At 39.1% G+C, this 17411-nt stretch overlaps 1 protein-coding gene across 2 annotated transcripts in view; it reads left to right on the top strand.

Moving 5' to 3' along the window:
* The window catches only part of stac (SH3 and cysteine rich domain), a 54464-nt gene extending 38543 nt beyond the window's left edge, over positions 1–15921 (top strand). For both annotated transcript variants that reach the window (XM_047345927.1, XM_047345926.1), the window contains 3 exons: positions 5110–5161; positions 5585–5722; positions 11857–15921. In XM_047345927.1, coding sequence (XP_047201883.1) covers positions 5110–5161; positions 5585–5722; positions 11857–11955 — 289 coding nt within the window. In that variant the 3' untranslated portion in view covers positions 11956–15921. The remainder of the gene's footprint in view (positions 1–5109; positions 5162–5584; positions 5723–11856) is intronic.
* Positions 15922–17411: the final 1490 nt, after the last annotated feature.

Genomic DNA, 17411 nt, shown 5'->3' with positions numbered 1-17411 from the left:
GAGTGATCTCATTAATGATACCTGTGTGTGTGTGAGAGAGAAGTGGGATTATCTATTAATATCTAATCAGTTTCTTTTTATATTTAACCTGAATGAGATGAATGATGTCAGCAAATCCCATTAATAGTTCCCATCAGGGTATTACTCTATGTCAATGGCTAAGATGGACTCTACCATCTTTGAAAGCTAATACAAATATGATTTATAGCCATTAAACAGACAGATAGTCACATATTTCAGCCCAGTCCAGAAGTAGATGCTGCTGTAATTTAGGATGTGGAGGGAAGACAAATGAAAGATAAATGAGGAAAGCTTAGCTGTCATAGCTGTTCTGAATGATCTTCTATGCTCTCACATAACATGTATGCTATTTGGATTTTGTTCTATAGACCAACTCAAGGTCATGCAGAATTGTGAAGAAAAAAGATAAGTTTTGAATGCATTTGTCTTCAGCTCCCTGTTACTCTGTTTTGCAAAGAAAAATGGGAAAACACTTCAGTCTCTAGATGTGTCAAGCTGGTAGAAACATCCCATAAAAAACTTGGAGCTGTAACTGCAGTAAAGGTGGTTGTATAAAGTGTTAACTCAGGGGGGCTAAAAAACAAATGCATGTCAGTTCTTTCCATATTGAAGATTGTGGTTGTAACAAAAGTTTAAAAGTTTATAGGGTGGTGAGAGTGGCGGCCTAGTGGTTAGAACAGGAGGTTTGCACCCGGTGGCCAGCCGCACATAGGTGTAGATCACTGATTGCCAGTAAGACCGTGGCCACTGTCTGACATGGGTTCAAATCCTGGTCATGGCAGGAATTGAAATGTAGTTTTTATACAATAAATATGTCTTATTTTTAGATAGAAATTGAAAGAATATCATTAAATAAATACTTACTCTTTGATCCAATGTTTTGAAAGTTTTCGTATTGAATTAGAATCAAATCAGATTCTATCTGTTATGGCATGTTTGGATTACAATGAATTGAATTTGGACAGGATATCTAATGGCCCTATTTTTTTTAATAATGTACCTTTGTTGTAAATTAGTGCTAAGTTAAAAAACAAAATTAAAGTTTATAATATATATAAAGCATGAAGAATAAATCCTTTGACAAATCATATACTTACGCACAATATTTTACTTAAATGAGAAAACAGCTATAAGAAAATAGTTTGGTTTCAGTTCAATTATGTTTATTTAAAAGGTCACAGTAAGAAATACAAATCACAGCAACTTGTACTACATGTTTTAAAATACTTTTTTGATAGTAAAAGGTAATAACAATTTCTATATAGAAATACACAGGAAAAAAGTAAAGCATGTAAAGAACACTGTGTAAAGGGCTGAATATTTGCATTATGTACATGGAACATAGAGCAATGGCTGTCTGATCAGCTAGCCATTACTTGCCCGTTTCCACGGCCCATCTCCTCTTCTCAGCCTCATAAAAAGAAGACTGACAGAACTCTGCTCATGTCATTTCCCTGGTCATCCCCTCAGCCTGGTACAGAGAAAAAACCTTAGCAGGACAATAAATATATTTTCCTACCACACCAGGAAAACCTGTGTGGATGTGTGGACTGTTTGGTCCTTGTTTGAGAGGCCTGTGGCAGAATCTGCACAGCCGCCCAGTGGGATGTTCCTCCTTAGCCTTTCTTGTTTCTCGTTCCTTCCTAACCTGCTTTGAGGCTGTGGAGCGCTGCTTAGCAGCTTCAAGCTCTCTCCTGAAAAACGGAGTGCAGGCAAAATCAACAAATGGCATTCTTGGATTTGCCTGGCCCTCTGAAGCATAGGTCGGATAGACTTTAGTGGAACAGTAAAAATACTTCACGTCTCCTGATTGATAAAAAAAAAATGAATACTGGATCCATCCCCCCGGAAACGTGACTTTGGCTGGCCACAAGCCAAACAGTTCCTTGCCGATCCTGCTGCTTTTGAACAATGTCTTTGACAATTTTCCCAATTTCTGATATTGTCAAAGGGGCATCCAGTGGTTTATTGCTGGGCGGGTTAACAGTGGCAGGTGGAATAGTTACCACAGGAACATCTACAGTCTCACTTCCTTCTGTGAGGTGATGCCACAACTGTTGGGTCTCCAAAAGCTTCTCTGTACTGGTGTTTAGTGACGAGCTGGTGTTTGTCATCTTAGCCAGGTGCTTCACATAGTGAGATATATGCTGTTTAGTGGTAGGGTGCAGGAGGCTGTTTGGATCCCTGGATGCAGCCTGAATCACAGCAGCATAATCTGCATCAACTTTGGCAAGAAAGTCTTTTTGCCCATGATGCTTTGCCATGAGTTGGTCAATAGCATCCCTCATTTGCTGTGTCCACCTAGAATGGTCCAGGACATACAGCAGACCACCAGCCTTGACAGGACCTGTGCGAGCAGCACGTCGAGATGGTGCAAAAGACAGTGCTAGTACCACTGGGACATCTGATTGAGAGAAAGAAAACAAAGTAGTAGTAAATTCACTATTTTCCATTTGAGTGTATCAACCTATTAAACATAGAAAGATGAATGATGAAGTGACTCACCTTTCTTTGGGCAGGGTTGGACTGTCATCTGTCTGTGGAGAGCGCATGCACAAGCAATGTGACCCTGAAATGAGTAATTAAGTTGGTTCATGATAAGTATTTAAATACTATTAAATTATTTAACATGTGTCAGATCTAATAAAAAGCAAACACAAAGCTTACCTGAGCTAAGAGCTCTATCTTCACCTCCTCAGGTAGGTCAGTGGCTGTCACACAAGGAGGGGTTTGCTCAGAGTGGTGAGGCTCCGGGATTTTCTGTGACCTATGCTTATTCCACTCTAGGGACAGGAGGACAACTGGGCTCCAAATGCTGCAGTCCAAACCTTTCTTCCGAAACTGACTTGAATTTTCCAAGGGAAGATCAGCTTCCTTTTCATTGTAAAAAGTGAAAAAAGACCAATGTATATTATGGTTTTAAAATATATAAATGATCTACTACAGGAACGTCAATACACACTTATAAACTCGCTCACTCCTTTCCGTTTTGAAACGGAAGAAACAGCGCCCCCAAATGTACGCTAGTGGCCAAAAGGTGTATTGCATCCGTAGTGTTAAGAACTACCATAGGAAATGAATGGGAAAAGTTAAGAGAGTTAAGCTTAACCATTCTCGAAAGGTCCGCGAAGAGAACACAAGGGGCCAGGTTCGTATCCCGCAGATTGCTACTCTGGGTCCCTGAGCAAGGGGGCTAAGGGTAGCCCCAGAATGCTCCCCGGGCGCCGCATAATGGCAGCCCACTGCTCCCTATAAGGGATAGGTTAAATGCAGAGGACAAATTTTGTTGTAATGTACATGTGCAATGACCAATAAAGATGATTATTATTATTGTGAATACTTTTGGAAAACACTGCATATAAAATGTATTGTGAAAAAACATTAGGAAGTCAGTGTTGAGGAAACCACTAATTAAAGCATTAATTAGCTAAACAGATTAAATATTCTGGGAAAAGTTGTGGTAAACCCAAACCGAAGGCAAAAATATGTGTGAAATATGTGTGGGCTAAATTGAAAACAATCCTTATTGGCCGCTATCCCGCAACTTTTAAATGTGTTTCTGCTTCATCGCCCCTGAATCAAATCATTACTTAATTACCGGGCCTCTGGAGGACTTGATGAAATGAGGAGATAATTCAAACATTTCACTCATGTGTGCTGGAACAGGGATTCATCTAAAAGTTGCAGGACAGTGGACAGTCTCGAGGACTGGAGTTGGAGACCACTGAAGAAAAAGCGTCAGACTCATCTGAACCACACAACCACAACATGGTATTTTAACTCGTTGTGATGTGTTAAACAGCCTGCAGGTTACCACTGGAGTGATACTGGGAAATAATTTTAAGCACATTATTATGAGACACGTGAGGGTCTTCTAACTGTCAGTTTGTTGTTTGCCAACAGTAAAACTTTGTACAATTATGAGCAGTGATTGATTATTTAGTGACTGTCAGATGGCTTGTGGAGGAAATTGTTGGAATACTCCTTGTTCTCCCAAGATTTGTCAAAGCGTCCAACTTTTATCCTCTGTCCAAGCCTTGGCTAGTTGGTCATGATCTGCAGGATACTCTAAAATAGGCTTTCGGGAATGATGAGTCCTTCAGCTTAACTATCAATTTGTTTCTGGTTCTCACAGAAATCCTCCAAGGAAACATGGATAAGATGCGCTTGTCCTTCTCTTAGGCACGCACACTTTTTCTTGGTATTCAGGGAAAAAACTTGAATCTACAGACTTTATCTAAAGCTAACCTTGTCCTCAGAGATACCTAACAGGGTTTTTCTCCCAGGGAGCTTGGAAAGAAATCAATGCTTTAAATAAAAAACACAAGAATATCTCCAATCAAAGGGTTCATTTTCATTCTGATTTAAAGTAAGAAAATTAATTTGTTGATTGGTTTCAGCTGCCAACACAGACTCTAATTACATTATTGCCTTTTACAACATGTGATGACGCACTTTTAAAATGAGAGCAAAGTCTGTAGAGATCCACCAATCATTTGGCCAAAACGTTTAGACTTACATATTTTATGTCTTATTTTTATTAAACTTATTTTGATGCTAAGTGCATTACAAAGGTATTCACACTCCTTGAACTTTTCCACATTTTCTAACGTTACAACAACCAATAATTTTACTTTGTATACACCAACTCAGTGATGGATATTTGTGAAATGGAAGAAAAGGGATTTATGATTTTTTACAAATAAAATCAAAAAACGTATGACAAGGGAAGTTATTTACAGGAAACAGGATTAAGGCTATGTTTATAATGTCACTTAAAACAGAGTGCTCAGTTAAATTTCAAAATGTCCCCTTCGAGGGCAAGGAAGAAGGAAAGCTCTCCTCGGAGGGATACAGCACTACTGGATTTTAATTCAGCCTTTATTATTCTGTGCTGCCTTGGCTAAACTGACCTCTGACACATTTTACAGTAAAAACAGGCAGATTTTTCTTTCAATTGAGAGTACAACCATAACAGGGACCACTTACCGGGATAAGTGTTGCAACAGAGCCCCCTAGTGGTTTAATATGCTCATGTACATAAATATACATTTTCTTATTTACAAATATCTTTTGCTTTCCTTACAGAGCAGGAGACAGAATATTGTTGGCAGATGATTCTAATGATGATTGGTGGAAGGTAGGTATGAAATCAATAGTTCATTTTCCAAACTATCGCTCTGACAGTTTTGATTTTTGGTGTTTGTAACAGAGACAAATACAGTTAAACTTCATAATACATGATGGGAAATGAGCTGGAAATTATAGATGCAAGCTGGCACTTCAGGACATGAATGCATCACAGATAAATTAGGGAGACCAAAGGGCCAAGATGTGACTATGCAGAAACGTCTGGTTTCCACCAGACTTTGCTGAAACAAAGAAAGATATCTTTCCCAGTATAGGCTTTAAACAACAGATAGAAGGTCAAGAAGCAAGCGTTAGCACAGGTTTTCACACATGCATACTTTACAAATATGCTTTTGTGTTAGGTTTAGCTTTCTCAGATTCTTTTCTGCAAAATCATACAGCTTTAGCTTGATGAATGTGTAATCTTTTTCAGGGGGTGATTGAGGACAGGATTGGCTACTTCCCAGCTGCATTTGCTCATGAGCTGCAGGAGGCAGATCATGTGTTCAGGTGCAACAGGACGTTCATTGGCTGCAAAGAACAAGGACAGCTAACTCTGAAGGAGGGGCAGGTACTAAAGCAGAATTACCCCCCACAGACATGATGATAAAAGCACAAAGTGTTGTATTATTCCATCTAATGTATAAATGTTAAGGACAGCTTTCTATTTAAAAAAAAAAATACATTTTGAAAAGTGTAATGTGCATTTGTATTCCCAATCAGTGCTTTGTAGAACCAGCTTTTGCTGCAATAACCATATGTCTCTATCAGCACTGTACATCTAGCAATTATTATTCCACTGTGGGAATGGTGTGTTCAGGGAGATATGCAGTGTTAGTTTTTCCCCACAAATATCATTGCGTTTTGGCCAAAAAGTTCAATTTGGGTCTCATCTGAGCAGAGTAACTTCTTTCACATGTTTGCTGTGTTGCCTACTGCAAACAGAACTTCTTTTGGCTTTTGTCAACAATAGCTCTCTTTTTTTGAAACTCCTCCATAGAGGACAGATTTGTAGCATGTACAACTAATAGTTGCCCTGTCACCAGATTCTCCCACCTGAACTGTAGATCTTTGCAGTTCCTCCAGAGTTATCACGGGCCTATTGGCTGCTTCTCTAATTGATGCTCTCCTTCGCTGATCTATCAGTTTAGATGGACGGCCATGTCTTGGTAGGTCTGCAGCTGTGCCATCATCTTTCTATTTTCAGATGATGGAGTGAACAGCGGGCTGCACTGTTTTCTCCCAGCATAAAGGTTCGAATTATAGCCAGACTTTAACACAGAGAAGGGCTCTGCTTACTAATTAGGTGACTTCTGAAGTTAAATGTTGGCTGTGGATTTTTATTTTGGATTATTAGCCTAAGGAGGATGGGGTTGAATACAAACGCACAAAGCTTATCTACTACATGAAACCTAGATCAGATTCTCTGTAGCTTGTGGTTATAAAGAGGCATGTGAAAAGGTTTAAGAGCTATGATTACAATTGAAATGCTCTATATTTAATTACGTGGCTTACTGCACTGGTTAGTTAACAGGTTTTAGGTTTATTTTGCAATATATTAAATATGAGTTGATTTCTGCTGCAGTGAATTATTGCGTAGAGAAAAATGGTACAACAGATGCTTGATAATTGCTGTCTTCTCATGCAGCTGCAGGGCTCTTGCTGTGTAGATGTCAAGCTTGATTAGAGTTGCATTGGGTTAGCTTCAGTTTATATTGAGTTTAATCATTCTCAAGGGCTGTTTATGAAATGCTTTAAAAATAGATTTCAGTTTGCTTCATGTCAAGGTTTGCTTTGAGTGCAACACTGTTAGTTACCCACAGTTACATATTGTTTTTACTGATTAGTTATGTTTATTCTACACACATGATAAAATAGTATATTCTCAGGAATAAAAAGTCAGACCTAACAATAGCAAACTTGAACCAATGCTTGACGAAGCAATGACCTTTAGATAAAACTGCATACATTGCACATGTTTAATGCAAAGTCACAGCTAAACTATTAAGAACCTCAGCTTCCAATTATGCAACAATCCTTTGGTTAAATTACAGGTCCTTCTCAAAATGTTAGCATATTGCGATAAAGTTCATTATTTTCCATAATGTCATGATGAAAATTTAACATTCATATATTTTAGATTCATTGCACACTAACTGAAATATTTCAGGTCTTTTATTGTCTTAATACGGATGATTTTGGCATACAGCTCATGAAAACCCAAAATTCCTATCTCACAAAATTAGCATATCATTAAAAGGGTCTCTAAACGAGCTATGAACCTAATCATCTGAATCAACGAGTTAACTCTAAACACCTGCAAAAGATTCCTGAGGCCTTTAAAACTCCCAGCCTGGTTCATCACTCAAAACCCCAATGCTGGGTAAGACTGCCGACCTGACTGCTGTCCAGAAGGCCACTATTGACACCCTCAAGCAAGAGGGTAAGACACAGAAAGACATTTCTGAATGAATAGGCTGTTCCCAGAGTGCTGTATCAAGGCACCTCAGTGGGAAGCCTGTGAGAAGGAAAAGGTGTGTCAGAAAACGCTGCACAACGAGAAGAGGTGACCGGACCCTGAGGAAGATTGTGGAGAAGGGCCGATTCCAGACCTTGGGGGACCTGCAGAAGCAGTGGACTGAGTCTGGAGTAGAAACATCCAGAGCCACCGTGCACAGGCGTGTGCAGGAAATGGGCTACAAGTGCCGCATTCCCCCGACCTGGGCTACAGAGAAGCAGCACTGGACTGTTGCTCAGTGGTCCAAAGTACTTTTTTCGGATGAAAGCAAATTCTGCATGTCATTCGGAAATCAAGGTGCCAGAGTCTGGAGGAAGACTGGGGAGAAGGAAATGCCAAAATGCCAGAAGTCCAGTGTCAAGAACCCACAGTCAGTGATGGTCTGGGGTACCGTGTCAGCTGCTGGTGTTGGTCCACTGTGTTTTATCAAGGGCAGGGTCAATGCAGCTAGCTATCAGGAGATTTTGGAGCACTTCATGCTTCCATCTGCTGAAAAGCTTTATGGAGATGAAGATTTCATTTTTCAGCACGACCTGGCACCTGCTCACAGTGCCAAAACCACTGGTAACTGGTTTACTGACCATGGTATCACTGTGCTCAATTGGCCTGCCAACTCTCCTGACCTGAACCCCATAGAGAATCTGTGGGATATTGTGAAGAGAACGTTGAGAGACTCAAGACCCAACACTCTGGATGAGCTAAAGGCCGCTATCGAAGCATCCTGGGCCTCCATAAGACCTCAGCAGTGCCACAGGCTGATTGCCTCCATGCCACGCCGCATTGAAGCAGTCATTTCTGCAAAAGGATTCTCGACCAAGTATTGAGTGCATAACTGTACATGATTATTCGAAGGTTGACATTTTTTGTATTAAAAACACTTTTCTTTTATTGGTCGGATGAAATATGCTAATTTTATGAGACAGGAATTTTGGGTTTTCATGAGCTGTATGCCACAATCATCTGTATTAAGACAATAAAAGACCTGAAATATTTCAGTTAGTGTGCAAGGAATCTAAAATATATGAATGTTAAATTTTCATCATTACATTATAGAAACTGAACTTTATCACAATATGCTAATTTTTTGAGAAGGACCTGTATTAGCTTCCTCCAACTCCCTTGCATACACTTGTTTAAGGAAAAGTTCATCTGGAGTTGACAGACAATTCCTCTCAGGAGTTATTGTTAAATTATAATCTTGGGTTGACAGCAGATCTCAGACCAGCATCTCTTTTCCCACAATGCTACCCAGGGCATGTTGTGTTCAAGACACTGAGGATGCCTTAAGTAAGCAGGCCCCAGTGGGGATGAAACCAACAAAGCAAGATGAATCTGTGACCTGCTGACTCTCTTTTCCATTCATACAGACCCAGGGGAGAATGTGCTCAGAGACAACATACACATTAATGTGTTCTGTCCCCTTAGGGGGCTGATGCTTAAAATGAGAAGGTTCATTAAAGGATATACAGGTCCTTCTCAAACAATTAGCATATTGTGATAAAGTTCATTATTTTCCATAATGTCATGATGAAAATTTAACATTCATATATTTTAGATTCATTGCACACTAACTGAAATATTTCAGGTCTTTTATTGTCTTAATACGGATGATTTTGGCATACAGCTCATGAAAACCCAAAATTCCTATCTCACAAAATTAGCATATTTCATCCGACCAATAAAAGAAAAGTGTTTTTAATACAAAAAACGTCAACCTTCAAATAATCATGTACAGTTATGCACTCAATACTTGGTCGGGAATCCTTTTGCAGAAATGACTGCTTCAATGCGGCGTGGCATGGAGGCAATCAGCCTGTGGCACTGCTGAGGTCTTATGGAGGCCCAGGATGCTTCGATAGCGGCCTTTAGCTCATCCAGAGTGTTGGGTCTTGAGTCTCTCAACGTTCTCTTCACAATATCCCACAGATTCTCTATGGGGTTCAGGTCAGGAGAGTTGGCAGGCCAATTGAGCACAGTGATACCATGGTCAGTAAACCAGTTACCAGTGGTTTTGGCACTGTGAGCAGGTGCCAGGTCGTGCTGAAAAATGAAATCTTTATCTCCATAAAGCTTTTCAGCAGATGGAAGCATGAAGTGCTCCAAAATCTCCTGATAGCTAGCTGCATTGACCCTGCCCTTGATAAAACACAGTGGACCAACACCAGCAGCTGACACGGCACCCCAGACCATCACTGACTGTGGGTACTTGACACTGGACTTCTGGCATTTTGGCATTTCCTTCTCCCCAGTCTTCCTCCAGACTCTGGCACCTTGATTTCCGAATGACATGCAGAATTTGCTTTCATCTGAAAAAAGTACTTTGGACCACTGAGCAACAGTCCAGTGCTGCTTCTCTGTAGCCCAGGTCAGGCGCTTCTGCCGCTGTTTCTGGTTCAAAAGTGGCTTGACCTGGGGAATGCGGCACCTGTAGCCCATTTCCTGCACACGCCTGTGCACGGTGGCTCTGGATGTTTCTACTCCAGACTCAGTCCACTGCTTCCGCAGGTCCCCCAAGGTCTGGAATCGGCCCTTCTCCACAACCTTCCTCAGGGTCCGGTCACCTCTTCTCGTTGTGCAGCGTTTTCTGCCACACTTTTTCCTTCCCACAGACTTCCCACTGAGGTGCCTTGATACAGCACTCTGGGAACAGCCTATTCGTTCAGAAATTTATTTCTGTGTCTTACCCTCTTGCTTGAGGGTGTCAATAGTGGCCTTCTGGACAGCAGTCAGGTCGGCAGTCTTACCCATGATTGGGGTTTTGAGTGATGAACCAGGCTGGGAGTTTTAAAGGCCTCAGGAATCTTTTGCAGGTGTTTAGAGTTAACTCATTGATTCAGATGATTAGGTTCATAGCTCGTTTAGAGACTCTTTTAATGATATGCTAATTTTGTGAGATAGGAGTTTTGGGTTTTCATGAGCTGTATGCCAAAATCATCGTATTAAGACAATAAAAGACCTGAAATATTTCAGTTAGTGTGCAATGAATCTAAAATATATGAATGTTAAATTTTCATCATGACATTATGGAAAATAATGAACTTTATCACAATATGCTAATTTTTTGAGAAGGACCTGTATACAGGGGTTGGACAATGAAACTGAAACACCTGGTTTTAGACCACAATAATTTATTAGTATGGTGTAGGGCCTCCTTTTGCGGCCAATACAGCGTCAATTCCTCTTGGGAATGACATATACAAGTCCTGCACAGTGGTCAGAGGGATTTTAAGCCATTCTTCTTGCAGGATAGTGGCCAGGTCACAACGTGATACTGGTGGAGGAAAACGTTTCCTTACTCGCTCCTCCAAAACACCCCAAAGTGGCTCAATAATATTTAGATCTGGTGACTGTGCAGGCCATGGGAGATGTTCAACTTCACTTTCATGTTCATCAAACCAATCTTTCACCAGTCTTGCTGTGTGTATTGGTGCATTGTCATCCTGATACACGGCACCGCCTTCAGGATACAATGTTTGAACCATTGGATGCACATGGTCCTCAAGAATGGTTCGGTAGTCCTTGGCAGTGACGCGCACCAACAATTTGTCCTCTTTTGAACTCTGGTATGTCACCCATAATGTTGTGTGCATTTCAATATTTTGAGCAAAACTGTGCTCTTACCCTGCTAATTGAACTTTCACACTCTGCTCTTACTGGTGCAACGTGCAATCAATGAAGACTGGTTACCAGGCTGGTCCAATTTAGCCATGAAACCTCCCACACTAAAATGACAGGTGTTTCAGTTTCATTGTCCAACCCATGTATATACAGGTGCTGGTCATAAAATTAGAATATCATGAAAAAATTGATTTATTTCAGTAATTCCACATTTAAAAAGTGAAACTTGTATATTATATTCATTCATTACACACAGACTGATATATTTCAAATGTTTATTTCTTTTAATTTTTGATGATTATAACTGACAAATAATTAACTGAATATAATATATATATATATATATATATATATATATTCCTATATAGCACAGCCTTTCTTGAACGTTACAGTTGAAGTAAGACAACTGTCACAAATTTTAAATCTAGGATGTTAGTGTAAAAGGTAAATTTTGCATAAATTTGTCCAAATTGCAAAATGTAGAAACCACAGCACCTAATGTTTTAAAGCAGCTGGTATACTACTTGGATTTTTCCAGCCATTAATTGATGATTTCTCATCTGGTGTAGATCTGTGTGAGCAGTGAGGGTGAGCGCGGCGGTTTCATCAGGGTGGCGTTTGGAAAGAAGAGAGGCTATGTGCCCTGTGATGTCCTGGAAATCATCTGAGACAAAGACTCTGAGAAAGGATTACAGGGATAAAGAGGGAGGCTGGGTCAGCCACCAGGATGGAGGACCAGAGGTGGAGGACCAGACAGTGCAGGAAGTGAGGTGTTCACATCGTCACAGACTGGATTTTATAAAAGCAATGATGGTTTTGGCACCAAAAGCTCAGAAAAACCCCAGCCCAGACAGTCCTACTCAAGAAGATGCTGTGTCATCAAACTGCTTTCTGATTGCAAGGAGACAGGAGATCACTGTGTCACTGTTTTTTACTTTTAATTTATAGAGCCTGTTTTTTTTCTGTAGTCCATTTTACTATAAGCAGTTACTCATATAAAAAAATAGCTTGAAGTGTAAAAACATAGATAACTGCTCTTTGAAATGATTATTTTTACAGCTTTTACTACATAAACAGGATTCCCCTCTTACATAGTTTTAGTCCCAAGGCTTTTGTACTATTGTATTTTACACATAAATGTTGCATTTGTACAGTAGTAAGAATAGTAAGTGTAGTTTTGTATGGCCTTCTACTAATCCCACACAGCAATATAAATCTCTAAATATGTCTCTTTACAATAAGAGAATGGCAATGTTTAAACCTTGGTTTGTTCTAAACGTTTATGTATTTTGTTATTACATATTTATACATCTGCTCATCTGGACACTGTTCCTAACCGTTTAACCTAACCTTCAACAAAACCACATGTTTCTGCAGTAATAGCTCAGAAACAATTAAACAGAAAGAGCAAGACAAGAATGTGTGGATATAGTCGCTAAATCCAAAAAAATCTCTTTTTCCGATATGACCCTCACAGGGTCCAAATTATTCAGAAACATTTCCAAACATTAATGTAAATTAATTAAAGACCCTAATGTTTACATGAAATATTATCTTCTGTTAACTCCCCATAAACATTCTGTTCAGAGTGTAATCGATTAAATATGATCCTGGACGAGCCCCCGAATTGTTAAAGCAGAAAATCTGCAAAATCAGGCAAACACCAATTTTATTAAATTTTTTGTATTCAATATAAAATTATGGAAAAAAGGGGGACAGAGGAAGCTGTGCTGTCATACCCAATGTAACTGAGGGTCATGAGAATAGACATGGTTTTTAAGGACATTCCTGTCAAGCAGTGCCAAAATCAGACATAGATATTGCCTAAATAGATAAAATAAGATCAATAAATACATTTTTGGTTGAAATTGTAATTTAATGAAATGTGACCGAGCATGTTAACTGAATCATTCAACCTACAGCCTTTCTCAAGACATAAACTGCTGCCTGCTACTTGTTCCAGCATGTTGTCAACACATCAGGATGGTTGTAAGCAAAAAGGAAATGGGGTAAAAACTAGAAAATTGATTGAGTCTCTTCATTTGGAGTAGTTTGAGTGGAATGGGCCTTTGCATGAGAGAGTAATGAAACTGCATTCTAACATGTAAACAAGAAAAATCAACACAATACCCTAAATGTAACTCATGTAAAGAACACAGCTGTAACACTGTCCAATATATGTTAAGGAAAGTAGTCATAATATACAGTAGCTGTGCATTTAAACACTGGCCACTATCATTGGTCTTATTTAATTATACCATACTGAGCTGAAAACCATGAGCCCTTTGACCCTCCAGTCACAGAGCCTGGTTTCTTTTGGACATATGGCAGCTTTTGTCATTGTTCTGTCCACTTCTTGTCCCAAACATTAGTATCACAGGCATAAAGTTTTACTATTTATTTTGCCAAAGAGTTATTAGCTGAAGACGTGACATTTCTCACCAATGTGTGCAGTGTTTTCTTTAAAACTGAACTGAAGTTGCAGACCTAAAGAACATGCATGTTAAATGAAAATGGCTTTCATTTAAAAACAAAACATACAGCAAAATCCCGACACATGATCTATTAATTGAATTCTGTTTACACTTAAACTTTCACTGGAAATAACCTTGTTGGTGTATGTAAAACAGTATGCATGTCACACTGTACTATTTTCTGCATGTTTGATTTGATGTAACAAACTGCCACCAACTACCTAAAATGTGTTCCTTGTTTTGTTGGGCCACATAAATTGCCCTCAGTATGGTCTGGTAAAAGATCAAGCTGAATTTATCTAAAGAAAAACCTTGAAACACCTTGCTTGACAAAATATTTAATCAAGATTTACATAAAACTTTCCCAAATCCAAGAAATGCATTTGGCCCAAGATTAGTACATCCACTCTGTACTATAAAGGGATACACATCTGTCTGCCTAAATACCCAGTGTAAGGTGCAATGCCTCCATTCTATATATAGTCTGCCAGCTCTACCTGTCTTAAACATTATTTCTATATGATTCCTTGTTTTAATGTTAAGATGCTTTATGGTGTTTTTGTTTCTTTTCTCAAAGACATCAGGTACTTAAACTACAGTGTTGTGAAAGTACTTGCCTCTTTTGTTTTTGCTTTTTTTTGTCATTCAGACTTTTAGGATAATCAAACAACGTGTTTTTAATTTTCATTATCGGATTACCTGAGTAAACACAAAAACTTCTTTTAAATGATGATTTCATTTTAGGGAGAAAAGCTATCCAAACCAACCTGGTCCTATGTAAAAACTAACTGCCACATCCAGGCATCAATTAGACCAGGCCTTGAATAGAACATGTCTGGCAACATGAAGTATGCTAAAAATTAGCTTGAAAATGTGTTTTGGTAGATATTTAGTAATAAGACACAAAAATACTAAATACTCAACGTATGGCCTGATCTAAAGAACTTCAAGAACAGATGAGAAAAAAAGTCACAGATATCTGTAATTCTGGAAAGGGTTACACAACTACTTCTAAGGCTCCAGAGAACCACAATGAGAACCAATATCCACAAATGGAAAAAACATGAAACCGTGGTGATCTTTACCATGAGGGGCCAGCTTACCTAAATTACTTATCCACGACTCATCCAGGCGGTCACAAAAGAACATAAAACAACATCTAACGCTCTGCAGGCCTCACTTCCCTCAGTTAAGGTCAGAGGTCATGATTTAACAATAAGAAAGACACTGGGCAAAAATTGACTCTAAAAATTGAATTCCCAGGGCAAACCCATAGCTGACCAAAAAGAACACAAAGCCTGTTTCACATTACCCAAAAAAACATCTTGATGGTCCCCAAGACTCTTGGGAAAATATTCTGTGGACTTACGAGAAAAAAGTTGAACGTTTGAAAGCTAAATCCCATAATATCTTTTGTAAAACTAACGACATTTCAGAAAAAGAGCCTCACATATAATACCAAACATTAGTGATAGTCTGATGGTGAGGGGCTGCTTTGTTGCTACAGGAGCCATAACTCATAGAACAATGAATTCTGCTTTCTACCAGAAAATCTGGAAGGTCAGTGTCTGACCATCAGATTGTGACCTCAAGCTTACACTCACCTGAGTTATGCAGCACAACAATCATCCAAAGCACACAAGCAAGTCCTGCTATGAAAGGCTCAAAACAACTAGATAAAGTTTTGAAGTGGCCTAGTCCAAGTCTGGACCTTATCCAATTAACATACTGTGGTATAACTTTAAAATGGCCTTTCAAGCAATAAAAACCTGCAGTGTGGCTGAATTAAATCTGTTTTGTAGAGTGAGCCAAAGTTGCTCATCAGCAATGTAAAATACTAATCAGCCCTTTTCACATCATAACTCAGAATAAACACACAACCACAAACATCCCCCATCCCCCCTTTAATTGGTCTCTCTAAATTGTCTTTAGGTAAAAGTGTGCGTGCATAATTGTCTGTCCTGTGTGTCTCTGGGTTGCTCTGTGATGGACTGGCTGCTTGTCCAGGTTGTACCCCGCCTCTTGCCCCGCACACAGGAAAGGATAAGAGAGTATAGAAAATGGAGGGATGGATTTCCCCAGGGCTGATTTCTGTGCCATGTTTGTCATGTACACTGTCTAAATCTGGTCAGTGCTTCAAATACAACCAACGTTTTTTCTTATTGTCTTCAGCATGTTATTTGCATTAAATTCTGATGCTCAACATATTTCTCATATGAGATTGACATTGGTGGGCGATATGTTGGAACAGCAGCTGCTGCTGCTTTCTTTACTTTGTACTACGCCACAGTCCCAATTTACCCATCACAGTTCATAGTGGTTCCAGGTTTATTACTACCTCCTGAGAAGATGGGAAAGGTGTAATATTGATGGGGTGATCTCAATCCCCTATTCTGTGTCGGGACCTTTCATTTGATCGCGATGTGGAATAAATACACGTGGATTCCTGAATGAAAGGATGATCTCAAAGGGGCAATTACCACTTTTCACAAACACCTGATGGCAGTTGTTACATTTATGGCAGCGCAACCAGTTATAGTTTAGGGGCAATTACTTCTTTACATAGAAGCTTTGCTGACCTTTCCAATGACTCTGATAAATTGGTCTGCTGGCTTTGACCTGGGAACTTGTAAGATGACAATGCATTTCTAGGTAAAGGTTTTAATGGAAGAGGTTGGTACTTTTAGGAGGGATTGTATGATATCTTTACATGTGTTTAATTTCTCACCTGGAATGAAGAGCAGTCGATGAACTTTGCAGAATCTGTAGAATCATGAGAGATTCTGGACCAGGAGACGAGCTTGATCAGAAAATGAACAAGAACAGTAAATTCTTGTCATCTAAAAGAATACAAATTAAGTAGAGCACAAAATCCATAACAAAGTGCTGAATTTAGTTAAAAAATAACATGGAATGTTTTAGATTATGAGAATTTGCTTTTTTTAGTAACAGAGGTTCAGGAAATAAGTTCAGCCTGGAATCCTGTGATTGACACAAGTAATAAAACAAAAAAACTTAATGCAAAAAAAGTACATTGTGCAAAGGTACTGTGTCAAAAAATATAATTTACAAACAGGTGCAGCATGACAAAAATGATAACTAGGCGCAAAGAAGGGAAACCGTGCTGCAAACAATGAAGAAAACAGCATCGGAGAGCAAAGCTGACAGAAGTAATATTGCAGAATTGACACAGGAAATGAAGAGTCATGATGGAAACCCTTTCAAAAAACCCCAAGAGATGCAAGAGATCATCAAAGCAAGAAACAGATATGATAAGACCAGAAGCATTTATAACCACAATGATCCAGGAACTTGACTCATCAAGACTTCACATTGTTTGAAATAAAAATAGATGAAAATACAATTACAATTTGCATTAATATTAACTTGACATGAACAAACATTTGGTTTTCCTTCTCTGCTCAGACTCAAAACAAGCTTTTCTGTATCAACAGATATTAGTAAATTTACTGTATTTAACCCTTTTTGTCATGCTTACATGCTTCAAATCATCAATAATTTTTAAATATCAGATTAAAAATAACCTGAAAAAATGTAAAACAGTTTTCATAGTATAGTTTCATGTACTCGTACTCGTCGTCTTCCGCTTATCCGGGACCGGGTCGCGGGGGCAGCAGACTCAACAGAGA

Source organism: Girardinichthys multiradiatus, chromosome 19, assembly GCF_021462225.1.
Source record: "Girardinichthys multiradiatus isolate DD_20200921_A chromosome 19, DD_fGirMul_XY1, whole genome shotgun sequence".
NCBI lineage: Eukaryota > Metazoa > Chordata > Actinopteri > Cyprinodontiformes > Goodeidae > Girardinichthys > Girardinichthys multiradiatus.
Note: the sequence above shows the minus strand (reverse complement) of the source record. Positions and strands in the feature narration are given on the sequence as shown.